The sequence below is a fragment of the Epargyreus clarus genome, unplaced genomic scaffold, assembly GCF_041222505.1.
Source record: "Epargyreus clarus isolate Ecla_fem2 unplaced genomic scaffold, WU_Ecla_fem_2.2 ptg000025l, whole genome shotgun sequence".
Classification (NCBI taxonomy): Eukaryota; Metazoa; Arthropoda; class Insecta; order Lepidoptera; family Hesperiidae; genus Epargyreus; species Epargyreus clarus.
This window is the reverse complement of record NW_027332232.1, coordinates 2722440-2748815: the sequence shown is the minus strand read 5'-3', so window position 1 is coordinate 2748815 and position 26376 is coordinate 2722440. Positions and strand designations below refer to the sequence as shown.

At 35.8% G+C, this 26376-nt stretch overlaps 3 protein-coding genes across 3 annotated transcripts; 1 reads left to right on the top strand and 2 right to left on the bottom strand.

Annotated features, from left to right (window-relative positions):
- Positions 1-6257: 6257 nt before the first annotated feature.
- On the bottom strand, positions 6258-10380 carry LOC140752717 (phenoloxidase-activating factor 2-like). The gene is made up of 6 exons (XM_073087050.1): positions 10276-10380; positions 9710-9819; positions 9073-9287; positions 7921-8105; positions 6726-6890; positions 6258-6424 (listed from the first exon to the last, which is right to left on the bottom strand). Exons 1-6 carry the CDS (start codon positions 10378-10380, stop codon positions 6266-6268), a joined length of 939 nt encoding a protein of 312 aa, XP_072943151.1. The 3' UTR covers positions 6258-6265.
- Positions 10381-18007: 7627 nt separating this feature from the next.
- VhaAC45 (Vacuolar H[+] ATPase AC45 accessory subunit) lies at positions 18008-21393 on the bottom strand. Its single transcript, XM_073087168.1, has 3 exons — positions 20447-21393; positions 18996-19159; positions 18008-18529 (listed from the first exon to the last, which is right to left on the bottom strand). Exons 1-3 carry the CDS (start codon positions 21255-21257, stop codon positions 18311-18313), a joined length of 1194 nt encoding a protein of 397 aa, XP_072943269.1. The 5' UTR covers positions 21258-21393; the 3' UTR covers positions 18008-18310.
- Positions 21394-21954: 561 nt separating this feature from the next.
- Positions 21955-25231, top strand: LOC140752856 (V-type proton ATPase subunit S1). The gene is made up of 4 exons (XM_073087215.1): positions 21955-22703; positions 23141-23299; positions 23634-23782; positions 24930-25231. Exons 1-4 carry the CDS (start codon positions 21956-21958, stop codon positions 25212-25214), a joined length of 1341 nt encoding a protein of 446 aa, XP_072943316.1. The 5' UTR covers position 21955; the 3' UTR covers positions 25215-25231.
- The last annotated feature ends 1145 nt before the right edge of the window (positions 25232-26376 follow it).

Genomic DNA, 26376 nt, shown 5'->3' with positions numbered 1-26376 from the left:
TAACACTGGAGGCTTCGACGCAACGCGTCTGGCCGTTCTCGGGTAGGAATCCAATCCTATCTGGGGTTGATTACAGATGTCCATACGGCAGTAGCCACTTACCATCAGGTGGACTGCATGCTCGTCTGCTAGTACTACTTTTTAAATAGAAAATATTTGTGCTATTCGATTTAATACAGACTCCTTGCATTTATAGTAATATGTATTATTAATATAATAATAATAATGTTTAATAAAACATTTTTAAAATCACAAAGTACCACCAAAAAATGTTGCCTCGTTGAAAAATTGCAGTTTTTTTCGTTTGTTTCTTGTTTGTTGTCGACATTTCGTCCACCCACTCGTACGGTGGGTGGTAGGAATGACCGGGATATGATTACAAAACTTATATTTCATGTGTTTTTGATTTTGAAAAAAAAATGCGTACGGTGAAAAGTTTTGAAACTGTCTATATTTGTTCCCAAGATTTTTGTTGAGAAACTTTTCGACTTAAGGGTGAAACCGCACTTGCGTTTTTGCGGTCGCGTTTTTAAAAGCGTCAATCGACATTCTGTTATTTATAGGATACCTAAATTTTAAATATAATAAATATATAAAAATAATTTTAAATATTTTTTTTGTGTATAGAAAATTAATAAAATCTGCGCATGTTATTTTATTATTTCGGTCATAGAAATAAATGTTTAGGTTACACTCGATTTAAAAAAAAAACGCTACCAAAAAACGCAGTGTGTAAGTCACCTAACTTAATAATATTTATACAAAATCGATGTCTAATATTGCTTTAATTCTGTACCGTGAAGGGACGAGACATATTTGTTAGACGCGTTTTAGTATAGAATATATTAAGGAACCGTTTGGCCGCTACATTTTTTAGTTAAAAAGTATATATTTATTGTCGAATACATTTTGAGGCACGAAAATTTAATAAAGAATGTAATTTAGTGCTCGTTACCGTAAATAGTACAGTTTGAGACACATAAAAATGTTAAATGGTTGGTGGAGTTATTTCGTATTATTACGAATATTGGCTATACTGTGACAAGAAAATATTATTTTATTGTCAAATACGTCATAAGACACAAGGCACATAAAAGCTTACAAAGAATAATGAATGTGCTTTGACGAATACACTTTGTGACACAAACATTTGTGCCTAATATTATCGTGAGATTATATTACACGATGCTAGAATTTTATTTGCAATTTTATTGGCAAATTATTTTGATTTTGTGTCTATTTTTGTAATAAAACTGACTCGTGAATAAATACATTTTTTGACACAAAATAATGTGTCTAATAATGTCAAAACACTTTTACAGAATGTTTACAATTTTAGTTGTAATATTTTGTCAAATTTTCGATTTGTGTCTTGTAAAAACTTTTTAAAAAGAATTTCATAAATAATATCTTAAAAATGTGCTGGCTAAATATTTTTGTTTCGGCTAGAAATTTGTTTTAAAAAGCTGGTTAGTACTGCACCACGCTGTCCCAGTGTTCCTACGATGAAATATATGTATTGTAACACGAATGTTTTGGTATAGTTTCGTATATGTTGTTAGAATGGTATGGAACTGTTATGAGAAATTGTATGCGCGTTTGCCGTTAGAATAGTGGAATATATTATTTCGATGATTTCTGTGTTTTATTTCTGTATCTAGATTGATATACGACTATTATATTGTGGCAGAATGATTTTTAATCTGTGGTGCGGTGAGGCGCGGTGCGGCGTGGCGGGAGAAATTGAGTTTTGGCGGGAAGGAATTGTCATAATCGTCATTGTTATAAAACATTTATGAAAATATATCTCTCTCTTCCTCTAAATGTTTCTTTTTTTTTTGGAAATATAGCTTTATAATATATTATATACTTTCTGTACACCCTACCCTGTTACATTTGCTACTGGAATATTTTATCTTAGAAGTCGATAGTTGCCTGGAAGAGATCGCTTTTTTTTAGTGATATAACCGCCTGTTGTACCCTTAATTTAGTTTAATTTTAGTTCTTGTAGTTTATTTTTCTTTGGGATGCAATAAAGAAAATATTTTTTATAACTATTGTATTGTATTAAAAGCGTAGATAAGTCATACGCGTTCGAAAAGTGGCACTTACAGGTTAGTTGCCCCGGTTAAGCGGGCTTCATACATCTGCCGCAGGGGTAGTCTAGGGTGTAAAAGGGGGGATGACCCTTAAGGTTCATATGTAAGCAAGCAGGGGAAACCGAAGCAGGGCAACACATCAAGTCAGGCAGGTGTAGATACTCCCGATATGACTACAACCGCCATGAACCCTAGATTGCCCCTGCGGCAGGTGGAATAGCCCGCCATACTGCTCACAACACCAAGATACCAACAGATCCCCATATAAAATAGCTCTCCTTACGCGTGTGGAAAATAAAACCAAAAACTACATTTAAAACAGTTTATTCATCTAATAATGTAAGACGGCACAGTGTAAGGTGTGGTACATTAGAGACTGGTGAGACTGCGGCCTTCTGGAGTGGCCGCGAGCTGGATGCTAGCAGTCACCTGGTCCCGCCACAGCGCCGGGAACTCCGCACTTGGGTCAGCCTCTGCAAATAGCAACATAATACTGTCCTGCGTCCTAGTCTAGAATGAGATAGGTTTAGGCTATATTTTTGATGTGAAACATCTATAGCCGCACGTAAAACCGATTTCTGGCGTGGCGACGCATGCCGATTCCACGCTATACGATGGTATATATATACAGTATATATGCAGTAGTGTGTACGGTGTGGCGTTTTGTGAAGTCACTGATTAAACGAATTAAGTAGTCACGATTTGAAATAAATTCGTGAATTTTTTATTTAATGAAAATAAATGTTTATTCAATAAATAGTCATCGTTATCTGGAAAAAAATCGTAATATTTTATTTTATCATTATGACATATTTAGTTCCTATCACAATATGTTCTTTTCTGCATATTACTTTTGCAAAATAATGTCGATGTTTCACATCTGCCAGGCGTCCCGTGACGGCTCACATGTTTTTTTAGAAGTAGCAGACGAGCATGCAGTCCACCTGATGGTAAGTGGCTATTGCCGCCCATGGACATCTGTAATCAACCCTAGATAGGATTAGGCGTATATCTTCTTTCAAACCAGAACTAACACTGCTGTTTTAAAGCAAAAGTAGATCTGAAGGTAATCCAGAATCAAACCACGAAAAGTTCTACCTTTGAAAAAAGTAAAAATAACTTTTACTAAATAGGGTTACCACACTAATAGTCGCGTGCGGATTGATAAATTTCACACCTATTTTTCAAAACTACCTACATTACTCATCATCATCATCGTCAACCCATTACTGTCCCGCTTGGCACGGGTCATCTCTCAGAATGATAAGGATTAGGCCATAGTCCACCGCGCTGGTCAAGAGCGTATTGGTAGACTTCACATGCCTTTGAGGATTTTTTTATAACATCTTTCAGGTGAGCAGGTTTCCTCACGATATTTTCCTTCACCGTTTAAGCGAGTGAAATTAATTTCTAATATGCACATAACTTTGAAAAATCCGAGGTCTGGGATTTGAATCTCCGACCCCTCGATCGAGGCAGAGTTTCTTAACCACTAGGCTATCATGGCGACATTACTCAAAAATAGTTTAAAAAGCACAATACAAATAATTAATAACAAACCATTCTTCTTAACGTACGGCTGTGACATGTCGACAAAGTACTTGTCGTACACGAGGCATCCCAGCTGGGACATCGCCTCCTTCACGCGTGACGTCATCACCGTTCTCGTCAAAGCTGCCTTCGATATAGACAGCATCTTGCACTGGGTATGTCATTTTAAATTTGTTTTATCTCTTATGGCTAAATTCTAACTATCCTAAGATCGTTTGTCCACTGCACCGTCCCCGAGCCGACACCGAGAACGAGATTTATTTCGGGCTGATTTTAATATGTCGTGACGGCGATAGTTTGTCCACCGCGACCGATATCAGCGGTTTATTTTGTTCGATCGATATCGGCGTGTAACGACAGTGTTTCCAATCCGAAAATTCCAACGTGTTTTATATTGCCGGCATATCGGCCCGACAAAAACTCGGTGCCGATCTAGCGGTCACGCCGATCTACTCGAAATATCGGCGGCGGGATGATGGTGCTCGGGTGACGGACGTGCGGTGGACAAGCGGCTATAGTAAATGTATGTACGCTACTTCGGCGCCGTCATTAATTATCGGTATCGGCTCGGTGACGGTGGCGCTGGACAAACGGCGTAATGCTAATATAATAAATGTAATAATGAGTTTCGTTTGTTTTTTCATTTCAAATTATTTGCTTAACCTCTTGTAGGTAAATCCTATCTATCCTATTCGTAACTAATATTATTAATGCGAATGTGAGTTTGTTTGTTACACTTTCACGCCTTTCTACATAACTGATTTGTCATGAAAATATGTACACGTTGTAAAGGGTCCAGAAAAGGACATAAAGATCTCTTAAGTAAAAGCACGGTTCCCGAGGGATAGATAAAAACAACGTATTACATGAGTTTAAGAGCAATGTCATCAAATTATTGTATTGTCATCGACCTCGACGAGTGAAGACGCGGGTAAAAGCTAGTTATACTATATGGAACTAGTATAAAACTTTTTTCATAAAATTGCAAAGCAAACAAGTTTGGGGGCACTTTATTGAGTAGGTAGATGGTCGGTGCCAACTGTGAACATCTGTAAGCAACTCCATATACAACAGGATACTACCTAAAGCCGGTCACAGGTGCATTGCTACTTTAAGACTACGAGACTCGTAAAATGGCTTCAAAGGTAAGTTAGCCGGAATTATCTTATCTACACTAATATTATAAAGAGGAAAACTTTGTTTGTTTGTTTGGTTGTAATGAATAGGCTCAAACGAGCTAGCTACATTATCTACGAGTAACATGGGCTATATTTTATATGAAATATATTTGATAAATAGATTTTGAGGTGGTACAAACTTTGCCGGGTCAGCTAGTTATCTTATATTAGTTATCTTTCAACCAAAACGAATATATTTCGCAGGTATTTTCTGGGGTCCCCAAATTCAACCTGCCGTTCAATAAATATCTGATCTATTAGTCGCGCAATTTCCCAGTGCGTCAAAAATGAGGGCGGTTGGACAAACAAATATTATTCATATTATAATAATATGAATAATCATTTGTTATTATTTATATTAATTAACTCACTTGCCGCGAACGGAAATTTTACTATTATATTTTAAATAAAGCTTTCCTACTGGAATAATATCAGGCCGAAGAAAAATCAATGGTCTTGAAAAGTTACTCGTTAAAAATACGTAAAATCAATTATAGTTAATACTTACATGGTTTTACCTTTTCGTTTATACAAATAAAGTGTTTGACCGTTATTTATGGCGATTTCAATTTTTAAAGAAGTTCAATCAGGCCCTCCAACAGTCAATGGAGCCCTGATTGAAATATGTTGTAGATTTTTTACGACATTTTGATTTGTGTTCGAAATGTTGATTTTGCAGTAGTCTAAATATTTTTATTTCGTTTTCGTGACCGGCCAGGTTTTGTGAGCTATTTAAAAAACTGTCATACGCTTAGAACATCTATCAACTGCGTATTAAAACTATGAGTCGAGTCTTCAATAAATAAAAAGAATATCTGTAGATCTGTTTCATGGTATTTATAATGTAAATTGTTGTTGTGGTTCGTATTAATTTATAATCTGTGCATTAGCAACCCATCCAGTATAGTTGGTAATTCACATTCAAGTATGTCTTCGTGTCGTTTATCGTGCCCCAAAAATCACTAACGACCTCAAAAGCAAAACACAGCGACCATAGTGCTGTCTTAAGCAAAACATTTGATGTGAAACATTTATAGCCGCACGTAAAACCGATTTCTGGCGTCGCCACGCTATACGATGGTATATATATACAGTCTATATGCAGTAGTGTGTACGGTGTGGCGACGCGTCGCCATGCGCAATCGAATTCAATAAATAGTCATCGTTATCTGGAAAAAAAAATTATTTTATCGTAATATTTTATTTTATCATTATGACATATTTAGCTCCTATCACAATATGTTATTTTCTGCATATTACTTTTACAAAATAATGTCGATGTTTCACATCTGCCAGGCGTCCCGTGACGGCTCACATTTTTTTAAAAACTCTTTTTGTCCATACATATTTCACAAAAACAAACATTACCAAAATTAATTCTTTATTGATGTAATTCACACATTAAATCATATTTTTCGTACAAAATCAAGATCAATATTAATATCTGTAGACACGAGTGTCTAGCCCGCGCATCCCCACACTGTTGTCAATCCAGCCGCCAAACGCTGCTACTGCACTGTACACACCTGGTAGAGCGTGTCCGCACTCGATGCCCCACGCTACTATACCCATTTGGACGTAGCGGTCGCGTTCGAACTGAAATAAAACGCAGTCTTGCAATGCCTTAATGGCGGATTACGATTACAGTGACACCTAGTGTGAAACTTGTGCAACTTTTGATACGTTGAGTTATCGAGGGCAGCACTTGCGTAATAAAGTTAATATATTTATCTGAATATTATTGTATATTTGAGAATTTGTTAAAGATGATTATGGACGGTAAATCTGTTTTCTTACGTTATAAAAACATTGCAATATGTATGCAATATAAATAACTTACAAAGATGTTGCTTAATTAAGTTGTTAGGCCGACCACACACAGAATTGTCTTACATACCTTAACAGGACATACGAGCGGCGAACCGCCGTCACCTGTGCAGGTGTCCTTATTGACCTCTCCCCCAGCGCACAGGAACGAAGGGTGCAGATTGAAGTGTCTCTGCAAGCGGGTTCTTCGTAGCTGCGCTTCGCATAATCTGTGGTCGACGAGTTGGAGATCGATCTGTATAAAGAGGGTAGGTGTAATGTTTGTAAGAACCTCAAGGGCAATTTAACGCACTGGCTCACCACTACACCAGCTCCGAGCAGGGCTGCACGTCCGATCCGTATCTCGTACGTCACCAGACTGACTTTGACAGCTACCCTCTCTACTGGCATACGTGAGACAATGTTCATATATATCTATTTAATAGATACATACACTACAGTAGGTTTAGTTGCAAGTGGCGTTCTTTATAAGGCATGCTACTCCGCCACGATACTCCTCTTAGAGTTAAAAAATGTTATGTATGTCATTTGTCATATAGCACTACTAACCAAGTGTGACGTGTGAAGTGTATGTCACACAACACACACAAACATACATACACACACACACACACACAGAGACAAGCACATACACAGAGAATTATGATAGGTAGACACACACTTATGAAAAATAGTAGAGCCAGTATAGTTTGACCAGGGTGGTACCACCACACTTTTTCTAACATTAAGCAGTTTTTGCGATTCTGTTTTCATAGTGAAAAGGCTTTAGGAGTAGCGCGGGTAGACTTCACACTCATTTAAAAACTGTCAAAAAGAACCCTCAAGCCATTTGAGACATCCTCACAATATTTACTTACATCGTTATAGTGACATTTAATTGTCTTCGTGTCTAGAATTGAACGTCAGAGCGAAATTATAGATAAAATTTCAAACAGTGTTTTTTTTATAATATAAGAGTAGCAGACGAGCATGCAGTCCACCTGATGGTAAGTGGCTACTGCCGCCCATGGACATCTGTAATCAACCCCAGATAGGATTGGATATTCCTACCTGAGGTCGGCCACAGATGCGCCGCTACCCCTGAGGACTAAGCTGGAACGCCTCGGAAAAGTCTGTCTCCCTTACCACACCCTTCAAACCGGAACACAGCAGCGCCTAACACTGCTGTTATTAGGTAGAAATAGGTGTGGCGGTGGTGCCGCCGGAGTCGAACCACAAAGGGTTCTACCACCTTCAATGTTATGACTGAATCCACTAATACAAACCTTTTTCAATATATTTTGATACTGCCCAGACTTCCCGTACTGGTTCTTTCCCCAGCCGGTCGCAAAGCACTCGGCATTCTTGTCTAGGTAGACTCTCTTGTGTGGGATGCAGGCTAGCCCAACGTTGGGCTGGAGGTCCATTGGTCGGTCCAGATATAATAGAGCAACGTCATAATGCAAATTTTCTGGGAAAAAAGTGAAATTTGAAATGAATTACAATTTAATAAGTTAGGGTTAAAAATACTTGGCAACAATCCGCTAATAATATGTATGATGGTATATATTTTAAACCATGCAGTATGCACCACCATCCCACAAAGGATGCGTACAGGTGCAAAAAAAACTATCTAAGTAATTACAATTTCATTAAATTCATTTCTATTTGCGACTTCTTACGCTTGCACTTCATGATAGTAATAAAGGAAGCAGTATGTAAGTGGTATGAATTCCGTTCGGGGTTTTTCAAACATACTTACATATTTGACATTTACTTTCTTTAACAATGAAGAGAAATACGAGTATCGTGAGGAAATACATGTCTGAGTCTTTAAAAAAAGTCAAAGGTTTGTGAATTCTCAATCCGCACTTAATTAATCTTAATCCTTCTCATTGTCATAAGGGGCATTGTCATTGGGACAGAAATGAGTTAACATCATCAACCCATTACTGTCCCACTGCGCACGGGTCTCCTCTCATAATGAGGAGGATTAGGTCATAGTCCACCGCGCTGGCCAAGTGCGTATTACTAGACTTCAAATACCTTTGAGAACATTTTTTTAAGATGTCAGGTATAGTTTCCTCACGATGTGTTCCTTTACCGTTTCAGCAAGTGATAATTATTATCTAATTCGTACATACCTTTGAAAAATCAAAGGTGTCCGTGGTTTGAACGTCAGACCCTTCGATCAAGAGGCTGTGTTTCCTATCCATGAAGCTATCATTTCTTAAAGGCCAGAGTGTTAAATAGGTGTAATTATAGACCACCAAAACAAATACGTTTGATGATGCTAGAACGGTGGCCGACCTCAGGTAGGAATATCTAATCCTATCTGGGGTTGATTACAGATGTTCACGGGCGGCAGTAGCTAACCATCAGGTGGACTGCATGCTCGTCTGCTACTCCTATATTATAAAAAAAAAATTAAAACATACCTTTATTAAACCGATCATGTACATCGACCTCAATCACTAGCCTCTCCTGATGTGGGTATAGTTCTCTCTCTGTCTGTGTGTCCCACTCCCCCGCGCGGACCTTCAGCCTCATTGTGTTGAGTATGTGTGCTGCGGTGAGCACCACGCGCGGGTGGATCAATGACCCACCGCCAATGTAGAGGTTTATAGATTGGTATCGGTTTAATTCTTCTTTCCTGTAAGTGTGCAATTGGGTGCAATGAAGAGGAATGGAATGAAATGAAAGAGATTGGGACGGGACGGAATGGGATTGGACGAGACGGAAGATAACGAAAATTAAATTATTTTACCTAATGAAAAGTAATGTAATACAAATTAGCAAGGCTTCTGCGGCCGACAGATAAGAAGCTTATCTGGGATTAATTACAGATAGCCATGGGTGACAGAAGTAATTTGCCATCACTTGGACTGAATGCTTGTCCGCTACTATTACAAAAATAAATATTAAAATGTATAATGTTAAATATTTCGTAGTGGTAGGTACGGAAGCCTTTTTTATTTAGACGTTTATTTTCTTATTTTATTTATTAATTGCATCACCTCTAAAAAAATAAAAACAAAAAGAGGGCAAACTTAATGCCTGGCATTCTCCTCTTACCGTAAAACAGCAACCATCCACGGAAATTCGCCAAATTCTGCCTCATGAGCATTATTACCAGTGATCTGGAAACCAAGGCCTTTAGGGTTCCGCCAGCCACAACCTGAACGCTAAAACATCAACATCAATACATATAAAATTTTATGTTTAGTGAGTCACAAAAAAAATAAAGAAGTCACTTGTAGATTTCACCTAATAACAGCAGTGTTAAGCGCTGCTGTGTTTCATCATCCGAGGTGCTTCAACCTAGCGACGCTTCTGTGGCCAACCTAAGGTAGGAATCTAAACGTATCCGAGCTTGATTACAGAGGTCTAAAATTAAAGTGTAACTTGCACTTGCATGGAAATCTATGAATTTCGTGAAAGTTATGAATTTAAAAATTTACATTCATATAAAAGTTCATGTGATGCCAAATTATATTTGCACCGATTAGGTACTTATTTTAACATAACATTATAAACACAACGGTATTTTACTATTTTCTAACGATTAATTTCGTTTTAAGACATGTTACAATACAATTTTTCATGAAGTAATAATTCAATAACTAAAAAAATACACACACACAAACCTGTTTAATTTGTGGCTTAATAGGGTTACTGGCTTCCCGGACGTTCGGCGGTAAGCAACATTGCTCTAAATAAGAGCAGGATGTCGTATCGTCTGCCATTCTGTGAAATATTGATTTATAATTATCACTGTAATCTATTATTAATACGAGACTGTGTTAAACTTGATTTTATCTTTTTCTGCAAAATTTGATTTTTTGCTACTCGACAATAGATGGCGCTAAAACCATAATATAAATAATATTTTTTAATGACATGGGGATAAATGTATACAGTTCAGAATATCACTAATATTTATAATAATATATTTTTATTAATAATAAATTTTCACGTATCCTACGCTATTCTATAAAGATTGTAGAAAACATTTTTTAACTAATTTTATGGAGCAAGCTTTCGCTACTCGACAAAAGATGGCGCCGTAGTTTAAAGCTGTTACATATTTTAATAAGTTAATATTTTTACCGTATGTCAATCACTCCGGAGCCATCGGCGGTAGCAACGCCGCCATTACACAAGAAATAAGGCAAACAGTGTCCCTGTTCCCCTTTTTCCGTCAAACATTGGCCTGAACTCCGATCTGTTATATTATCTGAGAATAAAATACAGGTAGGTAAATAAATAAATTAAAAATAATCATAATAATTAATAGAACTATTAACTACTTTGTGAGAACTTTAACATTATAAGAACTAAAAATTAAACATCCAAATAAAAATATTTACAGTATTCTAAAAATAACTAAAATTATAAATAAAATAAATGAGCCAGATCGCTGCCCCTTAGTGTACTCAAGACTCTAGCAACATTACCTCGTTAAGTTTGGCAATACAAACTTATTTCTTGACCGAGGTAAGCTCCAGCTCTTGGGTCACCAGAGATCGCAATCAAAATAAATAAATATAGTATATTCAGCAACTCGGAGTCTAGAAAAAGGCCACTAAAATAGATAGACACTTACTGTATACTTCCGTAGTATACTCTGGTTTAAAAGTCTGTTGCATTACTGAATCAAGGTCGCCACCAGAAGGTAATTGGTAGGAGGCTGACACCAGCAATACTAAACTTATCAAGAGGATCAACATCTGTAAGAAAATATGTAACGTTTATGATGGTTATTTAGTTATATATGAAGTTATAACTTTATAGAAATATACAGGACCTAAGATACATTTAAAGCTAAAGTTATCTTTCCCAATATTTTTTAGTACAATTAGAAAAACGAGAAAAAATAACAGATAAAAGATTGAATGCTACTTAATTAATACGTACAAAAATAAACTTACCTTGAAAGCAAATATGTTCTTAATAACTTCAATAAAAATTACGTATTATAAATCAATTTTATAACATTTTAATGCGGACAACGTAGTATTTCTTCCGTTACCAATACAACAGTAATGAAAATTGTGGTTGGATATCAAATTACAGCTACAGTTAGAAATAATTTCTACAAATAATGATATTTTAATGACACTAATCATTACTACATCATATTATTTAGTTAAACATTTGGATAATTATTTTACAATGGCTTTACAGTTAACCATTATATTTGTACAGTCAGCTCCAAAAGTAGACAAACAGATTAAGTTTTAAAAAATACACATAAGTAGCTGAACACACCACAATTAAATGAACGTCGTAAAGTTTCAAAAGTAGATGAACATTAGTGTCAAAAGTATGAACGTTTGGGTGTATTGGTATTTTTGGAATTTTTATCTGATCGTCTACTTATGAAGCTGACTGTACTTTGGTGGAACTACTGACTATATTTTCTGTGTTCAACTGAATCCGAGATTGGCATGAATGGCCACTATCGCCCGTTAATAATAATCAATCCATCCAATTTAAAAATTAAATTTGGTCAATCTATAATTTTTTTACATGCCAAAGATCGAAATTTAAAAATGTCTAGTATGAAGATATTGTCAATTATCGATCTCTGGTAAGCAAAACATTGGATAGATTGAATATTAATAACGGACTTATTTCTCGTATTCAAAGGGTTTGATCCCAGTCAGACACGAAAATGATTAATTTAGACTTCAGGACTCTAAGAATGTAAACCTAGTTATTTTTTGTCAGACAAACCAAATTTTCTATTAACATGAGCAAGCTAAGACTATCCTAGGTCCTACATGATTGTCCCTGTAGTTCCGGGACCAGAATAGGGCTACGGTATCCCCTGCCTGTCGTAAGAGGCGACTAAAAGGGGGCTTCCGGGGTTGCGGACGGCAAGAGTGGGAGCTCGAACCGCCCGACCAGCAACCCCGGGATGGACGGATGGCGGTATGTGTGGTCGCATACCGTCGTGAACACCAGATGGTGTGGTGAGTCCCATACTCGCGTGGGCGGAGCCCGACGGGGCAACGCGCCCCCGGAGATCCCGGAGTCCTCTACGCAGCGCCGAGGACGGCCACCGGGGGGGTTTTAGTGCGGTAAGAATCCCAGGTGAGGGTTGAAGGTAAAAAAAAAGGTCCTACATGATTCATTTTTTTTAAGAATGCGAAGATTATAAAATATTGCACCGACTCTCCGCAACGTGACAATAAATGACGTTACTAGTTATCTGCCTCACGCTATCGACGTTTTTGTACATCCTGTATACATTAACTAAATGTACAACTGTATCTTTAAGATTTTGTAAACATGAAGAATTTTCAGGCTCATAAAAGGATGCTAAGGAAATGTAAAGATATTTCCCCATGTTTTGTGTCGCATTTCATATCTACAGACATTAAACGAGTCAAGAACGGGCCGTGCCTATTAAAACCATTTCTTTTTTTAACACGCTTTTATTAGCTTGGGTTGTATGTATGTATGTAACGTAACGGAATCTTTGAACCTGATTTCTAACCATTTTGAACGTTTAGTTCAAAATTTTGAAGAATATCAAAAACCGATGACAATACACGATTTTAATAATTTTGTACCATTGTGCTTATCAACATCCTCAGGATTAACAATTTTCCAGGCGAGATTGTTCGAGCGCCTTAGAGAAAGTTCATCGCAAAGTTACTAGATAGCAACAATTACAGCTTTTTAGTTTCAATAACTGTTATAGCGTGATTTTTAGTTTAGAAAATAATAATGTTATTTCCCTATAACTTAAATGTTCTGAAACATATCCCTATAATGCCCTTGTGTAGAATGATTTTTATCTACAATATATTCTATTAATTTGCGCACTGTGTTACGGTAGATATTAACAAAATACGTTAATATACATCTTATGAGATCTATTTTCTATGATTGTATGCATCTGACAAGCTTCATGTCTCTATATGTGAATAAACCCGACATAAGAAATGATAAATATAGAAATAAGAACAGAAGACAAATAAAACACAGATTATTGGTCTCACAATTTAATACTTCTTCAAAACAACAACAAAATAAAATAGAAATGCTGTAAATGAATACGAAACAATATTTACAGGAAAGGAAATAAATGAAAATTCTGGAAATTTCGCTTATACTACTGTCCGAGGACACACGAAGGTCACTTAATGTACGCTCAATTTGGGTAACAGTTATCTAACTACGAATAAAAATAGATTTAACTAAAACATTTACTGTCTCGCTCTCTCCTTAGCGACAGTTAATGCGATAGACAGAGATAGCAACAACGCACTTGTAAATGGAAATGTTTTTAATACTCATTAACAGATGGCGCTAGTTTATCGTACAATTTATTATTTAAAGAAATTTATTTTATAACAAAAATTAGTTTAATCACTTTTACACGATCAAAGCTAGAAAGTTACCCAATTTGACAATACTATTCTTAAACTATTTTGTTATTAATAATTTCACAATAGTTACTTTTTTAATTGGAATGAAAATTGGCACTAATATGGAGGGATCTCAATTTCTTAAATACTCTTTATTATTCATTAATAATATACATCTACGCTCTGAAGCTCCCAAATTATTGCAATCGTTGTCATAATACACTTTTTCAATAATTAATTACATCGTAAGTTTCGTATTATCTGTTTCACGAAATTTCGCGCCAATCTGATTCACTTTTTTTAAACAACGTCGCAATGTCTTGGATTCCCACTTTTTGAGCCAATATTTTTTCTTTTAGGCAAAAGACTTGATTATATTCTGATTATTTTTAGAATGACATAAAATTTTATTAAAAATGTATTTTTCTTTTTAATAAAATAAGTTTTAAATGTTTTAAACATAATTACGACATAATTAAAGATTGATTAGGACAATAAGCGTCAGACTTACGTGACAATTCCATTTTTGTTAAGATTAAGGCCATTTGAACATTTTGTATATAAGTTTTAAAAGCACAATAAATCATATAGAAGTGGCAATTTCAAGAAAATTGCATTCGATTTACACTTATCCCTTCTAAATTACTTGTATTGTAGTGAGGTTATATTATAATTATTAAATAAATTGTTTTTGAAACTTGAAAAAAGCATATTGTTTAGAACTATGCTGGAACGCCTCATGTTCTATTCTCACCAAGTATATGGACTATAGAATGCTTTATGTGCGTTTACTGATAAATCAGTACAAAGTATGACCATTTTCATGAGACATACTAAAAAATGCATTCAATTTTGTGTCTGGCAACATTTTAGTCTATGGTTTCATAAACAATTTATTAAATCATTGTCATATCATCTATATATCTATGTATATGCATCACAATACACAATTATATATTATTATCTACACATTTCGTTTCAAAGTAGGCACATAGTCGGTTTTCGAATAACTGTTACGATTCTGAAGCGTTAAGGCTTAGGCCGCTTACACATGAGGCGTTTTTTTTTACACACGAGGCGGTTTTTTCCGCTTCTTTCCAAACTTTAAAGTAATGAGTTTAGGCGTTTTTACACGCTTTAAGGATCAATTGTTAAGTGACGTAAAAACGTCTCATGTGTAACCCGGCGATTTCTAATCACTACATTATGTATACTATCCACTAGCAGTGAAGTTATAAATTTAAGCATCAATTTTTGATCAACAATCCTACCAAACATCTTATATAGACGGTTAAAAAAACGCCGCGTTTTTTTATCGAAGTATTCGCATACCTCCACACTAAGGCTTGAAACAGACGAGCGTTATCAATTTGGCAAAAATAAACGGCATTTATTTAGTTCCTTCAAAATGGATACATACCAACATCCTCTTTTTTAGGCGTTTAGTTATTCGATTTCTCGCGTGTGTCTCTAGCCGGCTTTATGTTCTAATTAGTTTAAATAAAAGGTTATTTGGTAGGATTGTTTAAACAATTCCACGGCATAATCATTCAGTAATTACGCTCAATATATTCAATAGTAATCCACAAAACAGCATACAAACGACGTTTATAATACATAAGAATATATGTTAATACATTTAATAAATATACACTTTAGGCAGACAATTTTGCTATAAAGATTAATAGTTTTCTTTTTGTTTGTTTCTTTGTTTCATTCTTACATTCTTTCTTTGTTTTAAATAACTTGAGCTCTATGACTTATACGTATTGCCACAGAGCGCATATGCAATAGAAATGTCAGTAGGTTTTATATGAAAATAGTTAAATCAAATATGCTTAGGAAACCAAGTCCTTATGAAGTATAATAAAATATGTCTTGTGCAGTTTTAGAAAATGTGAATTATTTCTGTCTTACAGCAGTGTAATGCTGCTTTGTTCTGGTTTGAAGTGTGTGGTAAGGGAGACATTTAACAATAGATTTAATCTTATTAATAATAGATTGTAAAAGAGCATCCAGTCCACCAAATGGTAAGTGGCTACTGCCATATGGACATCTGTAATCAACCTCAGATAAGATTAATTACCTGAGGTCAGCTACAGCGCTACCTTGAGAACTAAGTTGGACTCATGTCCCTCCCTCTTTCAGACCAGAAATATTAAATTGCCATCATTAACCTTAAAATTAAATCTACATTTCTTCTTATACTTCTGTAAATTATATTACAATAAATAATATTTGTGCATTGTATATAGGCATAGGCGAAAGCCTATAATGTGCCTATATCGATACCTTAGTTCGCAAATCAGCCAACTCCAGTTTTTGCCATTTTTTTTTATTTATTTTGATTTCGTTCAACGCCATTTACTATCAAAATAAATGAAAAAAACATTTTGACAAAAAGTGGAGTTGGCTGATTTGGGAATTAAAGTATCGATATGCCATTTCTATGCGATATGAGCTCTGTGTTTATTATCATTCCACTTCCAGCTTAATATTTGGTGCTACCTCGCTTATATTACGGTCAGTGATAACATTTTGTGAATTATATGAAAGAATAAATGAAAGATAATTTTAAAAATAATTAAAATTTAAAGCACCATTATAGAGGTATTGTTAGCCCCTTTATTAAAAAAATAATTTAAATAGTTTGAAAATTATTTCAAATTATTTGTAAAGTCAAAATGAATAACTTTGAATTTAAATGTACTGTTAATAAAAAAGGCAACTTTTTTTTTTTTTAATATAATAAAAAATATGATTCTAATTACAATTTTGCGTATCAAAACAAAAAATTGTAGTAAATTATATAAATTAATTTAAAAAAACTGTTTTTCTTTATATAAAAATAATTATAAGAAACAAAAAAATATTAAAAACAAATCAATTATGCTTATAAGTATGTTTCAAATTATACATACACATATTTAAAAAAATACTGAAAGAAACTGATTTTTAAACTTTATAGCAAAGCTTTACTTAACTTTGAAGTTGTTATAACTTCAAAATAATGAATTTAAACTTAAATATTAAGTTATATTAAAATTCAAAGTTACCCATTTTTAAAACAACATTATTCAAAGTTCTTCAAATCAATCATGAGCAAGATTTTGAAAACTCTTGTGAAAGAAAGTAACGAAAATTACCAATTAATTTTAAATATTACCAAATAAATATCAATTCTGTAATGGTAGTTAATTGTATCAGGCGTTACTTTGCGGAAATCCATGCTATTAAGTTAAGATTAAAACTACTTCGCAACAATCCGCTACAAATATGTATGATGGTATATATTTTAAACCATGCAGTATGTACCACCCTCCCTCCCTCAAAGGATGCATGCAGATGCAAAAATTAAAAATATACACCACCATACATACCACCACCAACACGTGTTTCGCACCAAAACGGAGCATCATCAGGGTAAGTTGACTCTACGACGGTTAATCGCTAACGCTTAGCGATTAACCGTCGTAGAGTCAACTTCGCTAACGCTTAGCGATTAACCGTCGTAGAGTCAACTTACCCTGATGATGCTCCGTTTTGGAGCGAAACACGTGTTGGTGGTGGTATGTATGGTGGTGTATATTTTTAATTTTTGCATCTGCATGCATCCTTTGAGGGAGGGAGGGTGGTACATACTGCATGGTTTAAAATATATACCATCATACATATTTGTAGCGGATTGTTGCGAAGTAGTTTTAATCTTAACTTAATTCTGTAATGGTATAAAACAAAAATTGTACCAACATGAATATGGTACAAAATGGTACAAAAAATACCGAATAAACATTAATGCAACAATGTGTGTACCATTCTACTTCAATTATTAACAAATTATTAAAAAAAATGAAAAATAAACAAAATATTGTTTACTCACAAAAATTCATTCATTCATTAAAGAAATGCTAATTAAAAAAATAATTTCATTATTTTCTAACACTATTTTGCTAATTAGAAAAATATGAAAATTATTTAGTAGATTCGCATTTTCAGATTACTATAACAAACAATAGTTTTTTACTAGCAAATAATTTTCCCTATGCTCATATTTCTTTTAATTTTTTATTGTGATCATATTTTATAAATCATTAATAACTTTTCGATCCGCGATTTCAGAACGGTATAGTCCGCCAAAATACTAGTCCGCTCTGAAGTTGCGAGCAGGTGTAGTCATACAATTTGTTATGGCGCGATTCATTTCTATATTCAGAGCGGACTAGCAGTTTTACACGGACTACACATTACCATATACTCTCACAATGTTACCACTGACCGTTAACGTAGCTACCATTTACTCCCCGGCGTTTATAGTGATGGTCTTGCCCTTGGGGTCGTCGAAGCGGTCCATGGTCCTGATGTCCATCATCATCATGATGCCGTAGAACGTGATGGCGAGCAACACGAAAGTGACGAAGAGACCGGACCAGATCGGCACGGAGAAGAAACCTACACAGTTGAACGACTCACCAAAGTTTTCTGTGGCGTTGGTCTCCTTGAAGAACGGTTGGACCTGAAAACACAGCATATTGTTGTATGGATGTGTTGCATCTGATGGTGGCGCTCCCCAGGTCCTGGCGATGTTTTTTTTTTTGTTATTAACACTAAATTTTATTTTATTTCATTTTATTTGTTGACATTTGTAATTAATTTTAATTTTATAATATGCAATCTAATTCTAAAATAATGATTATTTTCAGCTCGCACCCTATAATTACGTGCGACAAAGAATATATATGTTGTGCAACGCATCTGTGGTCAATCTTAAGAATCTAATCTTATCCGAGGTTGATTACAGATGTCTTCTTACCATCTGGTGGACTGCTAATATATATGTTGCAGCCAAGAAGCTTAAGTACGCATTCAATAAACAGCCTACAGGCTGAGCCTAACCTAGCCTAACCAGCGACCCTAGGGTGTTTTCAATACTCGCACCGCTCTAGGGCGACCCTTGCCCAAAAGTGAGACAGAAAACATACCTTCATATCCTTGAACTGAAGTGTTGTGTGGTCAGTATCGTTGATGCCTGAGAAGGTGACGTTATGGCCACAACGGTAGGAGAATCCCATCAAGGCATACACCTCAGAGGTTCCATACAGCACCTCGGAGAAGCTGGTAGAATCCACATGGACTGCGACAGAATCTAGTGAAGATATCAAATTAGTTAGTCTACTATTATTATTATAAGTACCTTCTACTGGTAGAACCCTAGGTGTTTAAGCTCTTTCTAGGACGTATCATTGTCACATCTATTTCTACTTATTGACAGCAGTGTTAAGCGATGCTGTGTTCTGGTGTGAAGGGTGTGGTAAGGGAGATATACTTTTCCGAGGCGTTTCAGCTTAGTCCTCAGAGATAGCGGCGCATCTTGAACGCAAAACGAAACGTACGTGTCTCCCTTACCACACCCTTCAAACCAGAACACAGCAGTGCTTAACGCTTTACAATAAATTTACTTCTATGGCTGTTATGATTATACTAAAAATAAAGACAAAAAAATCTATACTAAATATAAAATACAAAAATATGACAAATACTAAAAATAAAAGAAAATTTAGTGGTTCAAAGCCCTCTGTGCGACTTCGATCCACACTTGTCTAATTTTTATTTATAATGTAGTAGCTAAAAATGGATATGCAGTCCACCTGATAGTGTGATCAGTGCGCCATATACATCACTAACCTACTCCTTATCATTGTTTGTAAATATAAAATATGTTGGAAATAAATGGGGATTGTCATACCAGAAACCACTATTTTTTGGCATTTTTAGGGTTCCGTACCCAAAGGGTAAAAACAGAACCCTATTACTAAGACTTCGCTGTCTGTCCGTCTGTCACAGGGCTATATCTCCGGAACCGTAATAGATAGACACATGAAATTTTACAGAGGATGTACAACGGTGGCCGCTATAACAACAAATACTAAAAATAAAATAAAGTTGGATATTAAAGGGGGTATCCATACAACAAACCGGTATTTTTTGCTATTTTTCCATCTAACTGTTAAACTGTACTAGGAAGACGGTTGAAATTTTTACAATCCGTTTATTACAATAACTAACTAAATATTATAAAAAATAAGAATGCTATGAAAAACAATGTAGAAAACAAAAAAATTATGAAGATTTTTTCTTATGGAATCCTCCATGTATCAGTCTGGCATTTGGCCAATTATTTTGAAATTTAGTTACATAACAAGGGATTATAGATGACTATAATGCTAATTTGCACACATATGGAGTTTCTTTCACTGCTTCTTTTCTGGTGGTAGTTTGTTGACTTTTAAAAAGTGTTCTATATGAATCAATTTTGAATAAATAGAGATTTGCATTTGAATATGAGCCATGGGAGCCAGTTACCATCAGGTCGACTGCATGCTTGCTTGCTACCATCATCATAAAAATATTAGAAAAAAAGTACAATACATACCAAAGCTCCAATAGCCTCTATTTTGTGTGAAGTTGAGAGTCAGGATTTGGTCACCGAAGTTCATCTCGGTAGTCATGTAGTTTTCTCCGAACGTAGTCTGACTGCTCACAAGGGACGTCAGGTTCGTGACCTGACCTTTAATGGTGAGGATGGTCTGGTTTACATACAGACGAAGTCCATTCAACATGTAGTCGGTAGTGTTAGTGGAAGCTTCCGCTTGACGACGCGCTCTGTGGGACGGTACTGTCCAAGATGGGTATCTGGCGGTGTATACAGCTACAACCTTGTCATACTTCTGTTGAAGCTTCGAGAACATGTCTTCCATGAAGTCGCTGTGACGACGGAGTAAGTCAGCGCGGGTTTCGCCCACCTGCGCGTCCTTGAGCGTGATGAAGACGGTGCCATCGTCTTGCGTGTCCAGCTCAGCCGAGAACTCTTCGTCGGTGACTTGGATGAAGCTCGTCTTCTTTGGGTCCGCGATACGGTGGAGCGTGTCTAGCGGACTCTCTACAGCTGGTAGGTAGACAGCTTTACCGATATTCGCGTGCAAATACGGGAAGACAGTCGCTCCGTCGGTTTTTAAAGAAAAATCTTCAACTGACAACGACTCGTCGACTATAACAGCGACGAATGGGTTGTCCTGCAACTCCCGCTTCATAATCCCCTCGAATTCGAGCTCCGTAACCGTCCATAACGGGTTGGATTTCGGCGCCTTGCCCTCCAGATCGCCCCAGATAAACACAGGAACGGTCGCAAATGATACCACGACGTTTAACACTAATAAAACGAACACAGAACGGCTGAACGCCATTTTTGAGGATTTCAACTACGCTAGTGGACGTTCGAGGACTAAAATCCCGGTTTTAGCCCAAAATTAACATGAAAAGACGGAAAATGGGCGAGAATGGACGACAGACGGTCATGTGAAAAGTGATCATATGATTACTTTGACGCTTCTCTATGGTTTTAATGTTGCCAGTGTAGAATTCTAAATTTCGCTCAAGCTATTTTCATACACGAGCATATAACCATTATTTACTCTGATTGGTAAATTAAAAGCTGCCTATACGCTATAAATATCACGTAAAATAACAGTTTTACCATTAAACAGGACCTAAAATTGTTAAATTATTTTGAAGTATAAACAATATTTTACCCGGAAATTGGGAAAATACTTGGAAATTATTTTTGATATAATTACAAATTGTCCTTGGAATATGCGCAAATCATAGACATGGATGAGTAATCAGTATCAGTCTTAAAATTCATTAATACACAGATTTTTATGACACGCAGCCGAGTATAACTATATTTATAGTTTGTTGTAAGTAGTACGGCAGTACCTTAACTTTATTTTAACAATGTAACAATGAAAGTTCATTATAACTTAAATTAGCTTTTCAAATGTCTTACAAATAGATTAATAATAACGCAGAATACATTTAGTTCCAAGAAAGTAAGTAATAGGTTTTCTTACAAATCTCACAGTATAGTAAAGAAGAAAATTATATGACAGTGTCTCGTCTCAAAAAGTCTTCTGTATCACATGCGAATATATTAAATACTTCGTACAAAATGCGTCTATCTTACTTTATATTCGCTGTGATATTAGTACAATGCAGTGCAGCTGACAGGGATACCGTACCAGTATTTCTTTTAGACTACGACGGGGTGATGGCCAATATAGTGGTTCAAGCGAATCCTTTCTCAAAACTCACAACTCCGGAGTTCGTCGAGATTATTTACGAGGCCCAGAAGAATAGCAAAGTCGTCATACTGTTCATTGAGGACACCTTCTGCTTCGAAGACATAAGCCGCAGAGATAAGCAAGGGTGCCCATTCTTCAATTTGCATCTAGGACTGAGCAAGAAGAAAGTTTTGTACTTCCCAGCTGTTTCTCAACCTTTCAAGACATTGAAGCAGAAGTTTCCACAGCAACCATTCAACGTATTCCACTTAAGCAGCATGACGACCAAGCTCCAGGTTTACGATGAAAAGTCCAAACATTTCTACATATATTTCCAAGATGCTGAAGGTGACAGCCGTTCTCAATCGCTCAGACAACATGATTTAATAATAGAAGAAGTGTATACAGTTGTTCGTCGCATCTACGACGGCCCGGTTGTCGCTTTTTACACTGGCAAAGTTAATCCAATACCGATGCATAAGATGAATTTTGTTACCGTAAAGCCCACTTTTATTAGGCGTAATCCTGGAGTCACGATTACGAGCACTGGCGCCCTGTTTCGTTTGATTGGTTAGTGTTGCCAGATGTTTATTCGAATTAGCCAATCTACGCAACCATAATATTTTCGTAAATGTGCGTGTCCTTCTAAACCCTATTCTTTTTAATCCCTCGAATGTAATGCATGATATTATCTGCATTGCTTAATATTTAGCTCCATCTATTTACATACTTTAACGTAACGTAAATTTAATTTAGCAATTTCATTTAAATAGCAATATGGCCATCTGTAATCAGCTCCCAATATGATTAGATGCCTCAGCTGACTGCTGAGGTTGGCAACAGATGGGTTGATACTCCTGAGGACTAAGATGGAACGCCTTGAATAAGTATGTCTATCTTGTTATTAGGCAGAATTAGGGTTCTCCTACCTTCCTAAATAATCACATAATTTTATTTATTTTGTTTTATATAGTTTATACTTAATTTTCAAGTTCGACTGCCTCCAGGTGTATACACTACAACTGGCAGCCGTAGGTCGATGTTTAGCCAAATCCCCCTGGTCGCTGAGGAGACCTGGACGAACCACCAGCTCTCTACCAGAATGGCGTACAGCGACTTCGAGCTACAGTTCAACTTCAAGTTCGAGAAAGACGTTTGGACTATTGGTAACGCGTTTAATCATTTTAATTTGTTAAATAAGTACATGGAGATCTTTATTTCCTAGAAGAGATACTAGAAATGCCTTGCGGAAATATTATAACTGTAATATCATCTGCCAGTAAAATAATATCACGCCAAAACTTTTTACTTACAAATTTTATTACTTAAGTACTTTAATATAACTGGTCTTATCTTACAAAATATTAGCTTCATTAATATAAGTTCAGGATGGATATTCTTATCGAAAATATGTGACACCTGTGTAGAAGGGAATTGTTCTAGTCAATCCGCACGTAAAAACGTACAAATATATTAATTATCATTTTTTTTCTCCACCAGATAACGTAATGCTGTTAGAGGGTGGAGAGGAAGTGGGGAAATCAGAGCTAAAGGCAGCAGCACCCTGGGGCTGTTCATATGTATGTGGTGAACCGCTGGTGATCGTTAATATGCGGGATGGAAGTGCAGTCATCGTGTCTCAATACCAGGTAAGACATGAAATCTCTTAGCCTGTAGAGACAACCTAGGTTATCATGCCCGGGAAGTGCTCCAATAGTCTTAGTTCGGACCTTGTATATACGCAAAACGAGCTTTTGCCCGCGGCTTCGCTCGCGTTACGAAGTAATATTTTCATCCACTACTTTATCCCCTCGGGGGTAGAATTGATCAAAATCCTTTCTTAGCCTGCTGATGCCTATTTCAGCCCGATCCGTCCAGTGGATTGGGCTGTGCGTTGATAGATCACTATGTCAACCTTTGAGTTATATATATTTAGATGAGAAAACTTTGAAAGCGTGATTCAGAAATGTGACACCATCTCTTGACGAGTTGCGAGAAGTCGTCATACGCTCTCATGGATCGTCTAAATAAGTATAACATTAAAAATATAGAAGAACTTAGCACGCTCAGATAATGTTTAGTCTAAAACATTTTAAAATAAACAACAGTTTAAAAAAACTAAAAAGAAACGCTTTTATTGCTAATCAAACTTGAAACTAGAAAATAATTTAAGTTATTAAAATAATAATTCAATTCAGAGATAAAAGCATGGGGTACTTGATATTTTAAATGTTACAATCATTCTATTGGCAATTATCTATGAGAAAATCATCCGCAGTAAAATGCACCCCACGCTGAATTTAATTATTATTATTTTAATAACTTATATTATTTTCTATGTAGTTTTTAGTTCAATTAGCAATTAAAGCGTGTTTTTTTAGTTTTTTAAACGGTTATTTATTTATATTTTTTTAGTCTGTGACAAACTCATAAATTGGGGAATCAATTAATCTAATGAGGATAATGGGAAACTGTTATGAAGTTATGGCATTGTCATCGGTCCTTGATACGTGAGCTAAGTTTCAAATTAATCAGAGTTATGGAAATGTGTGAAAATTGAGCTCAAAGATTCCGTTACATACATAGATACAACCCAAGCTAATAAAAGCATGTTAATGAATGACATAATCCTGGTATCTGTTTAATTTTTTGATAGAAATGGCCGAGGGGACGACGAAAATTAATCTTAACTCTTTTACTTATATTCCACAGCCACTCTTGCCTTTACGCAGCAGCTATATTATTATGTCTCATCTCCTTGCAGCCATACTACAATTATAATCAAAATCTTTCCAGATCCAACCCTACAAGGACAAGGTAGATTTATACGACGACCACCTCCAGCGCTTAGGCCGGAACTCCTCAAAAAACTTGTACGAGCCGATCAAACGGACTTTCGGACCTTCAGTCAACTGCGGGCCGTACTTCAACGCTAATATCCTCGCTGCATTGTTTGTAACCTTCCTGTGTATCGGGATCTTGACATACGGTATAACAACTATGTACAATTGTAATTCTAATGATAGGTACGATGATCCTCATGGGAAACCGTTGACCATAGCTGCGGATTCCAGTCATTAAATGTAATGGTTGTGGAATCTTTGTTTTATTTTGTATCGTCGTAAATCTACGCTATATAATATATCCATTATACTGTCTTTCTGTTGGGTACTGGTCTTCTCTCAGTGTAAAAAGGATTAGGCCATAGTCCACCGCGTTAGAAAGTGGAAATAGTAGACTATATCTTCGCCGCATGGGTTCTGAATGTGGCTATAAAAGTTAACTCAGTAACTTTGGCAATGGGATAGCTTCATGCTCTTGATCATGTGCGACCAGGTGCGACCCCAGAGTTTGAACCTTGCATATATGCAGGATTCTTAGAAAACTTCAATAGCGTGATTCAGAATATTAATGCCACCTACTATACTTTTTTTAATTGAAGTTAGCTATATATGTTTTTATTGTGACAGTGATAGTTCAGTTCAGATCAGATATTTATTATCACTAAGTACTAGCAATTTGCCTACTGCAAGAAAAGAAAAACGGAATCCGTTTTAAATCTTTTATTTGATAAAGGATAACAAAACAATACTAAAATTAAACACAAACTTTAAAAAAAATAAGTAAATTAAAAAAAATCAAACACAAGGTGAAACCCTTTTCAATTTCTCCTAACCAAAAATATGTATGTTCTGATTGGTCTAATCGTTTTACTTCAAAGTAGTAACAAATAAAGGATCAATAAATTGCGTCTCTTGCATAGATCTCTCCTGTTTGTTGATATTACACCCATTCGAAGAGCATCGTGCGAAGTATGGCAACATCGGTTTTGACAGGTTATTTTTGCCGTTGGCTGAATAAGTCAAAGTCGTTGTTTCATCGCGTAAAATTAAAAATCCAGCTTTCATACAAAAATAGCGGTTGCTAGGGCTACATTTTTCAAAAATGTGACGATCAATGGTTTTGAGTCCTTCGTCTTTCGTATTTTCAATCATTTTGTATTTCTTATGCTTCGGGCGTCGTTTAATAAAGTCTGTATACGGTTTACGTAGATCAAATTTTGGTTTCGTCCATTCAGTCTTGAAGAAAGTTCTTGCGAAGGCTGGTAACTCTTCGTTGATGACTGAAAATAGAAAATAATAAAAATAATTAAGTCACAAGCAATTCCCTTACCTAGGTTTACCTATCTAAGCCGTGGCTATCCCTGAGGACTAAGCTGGAATGCCTCGGAAAAGTATGTCTC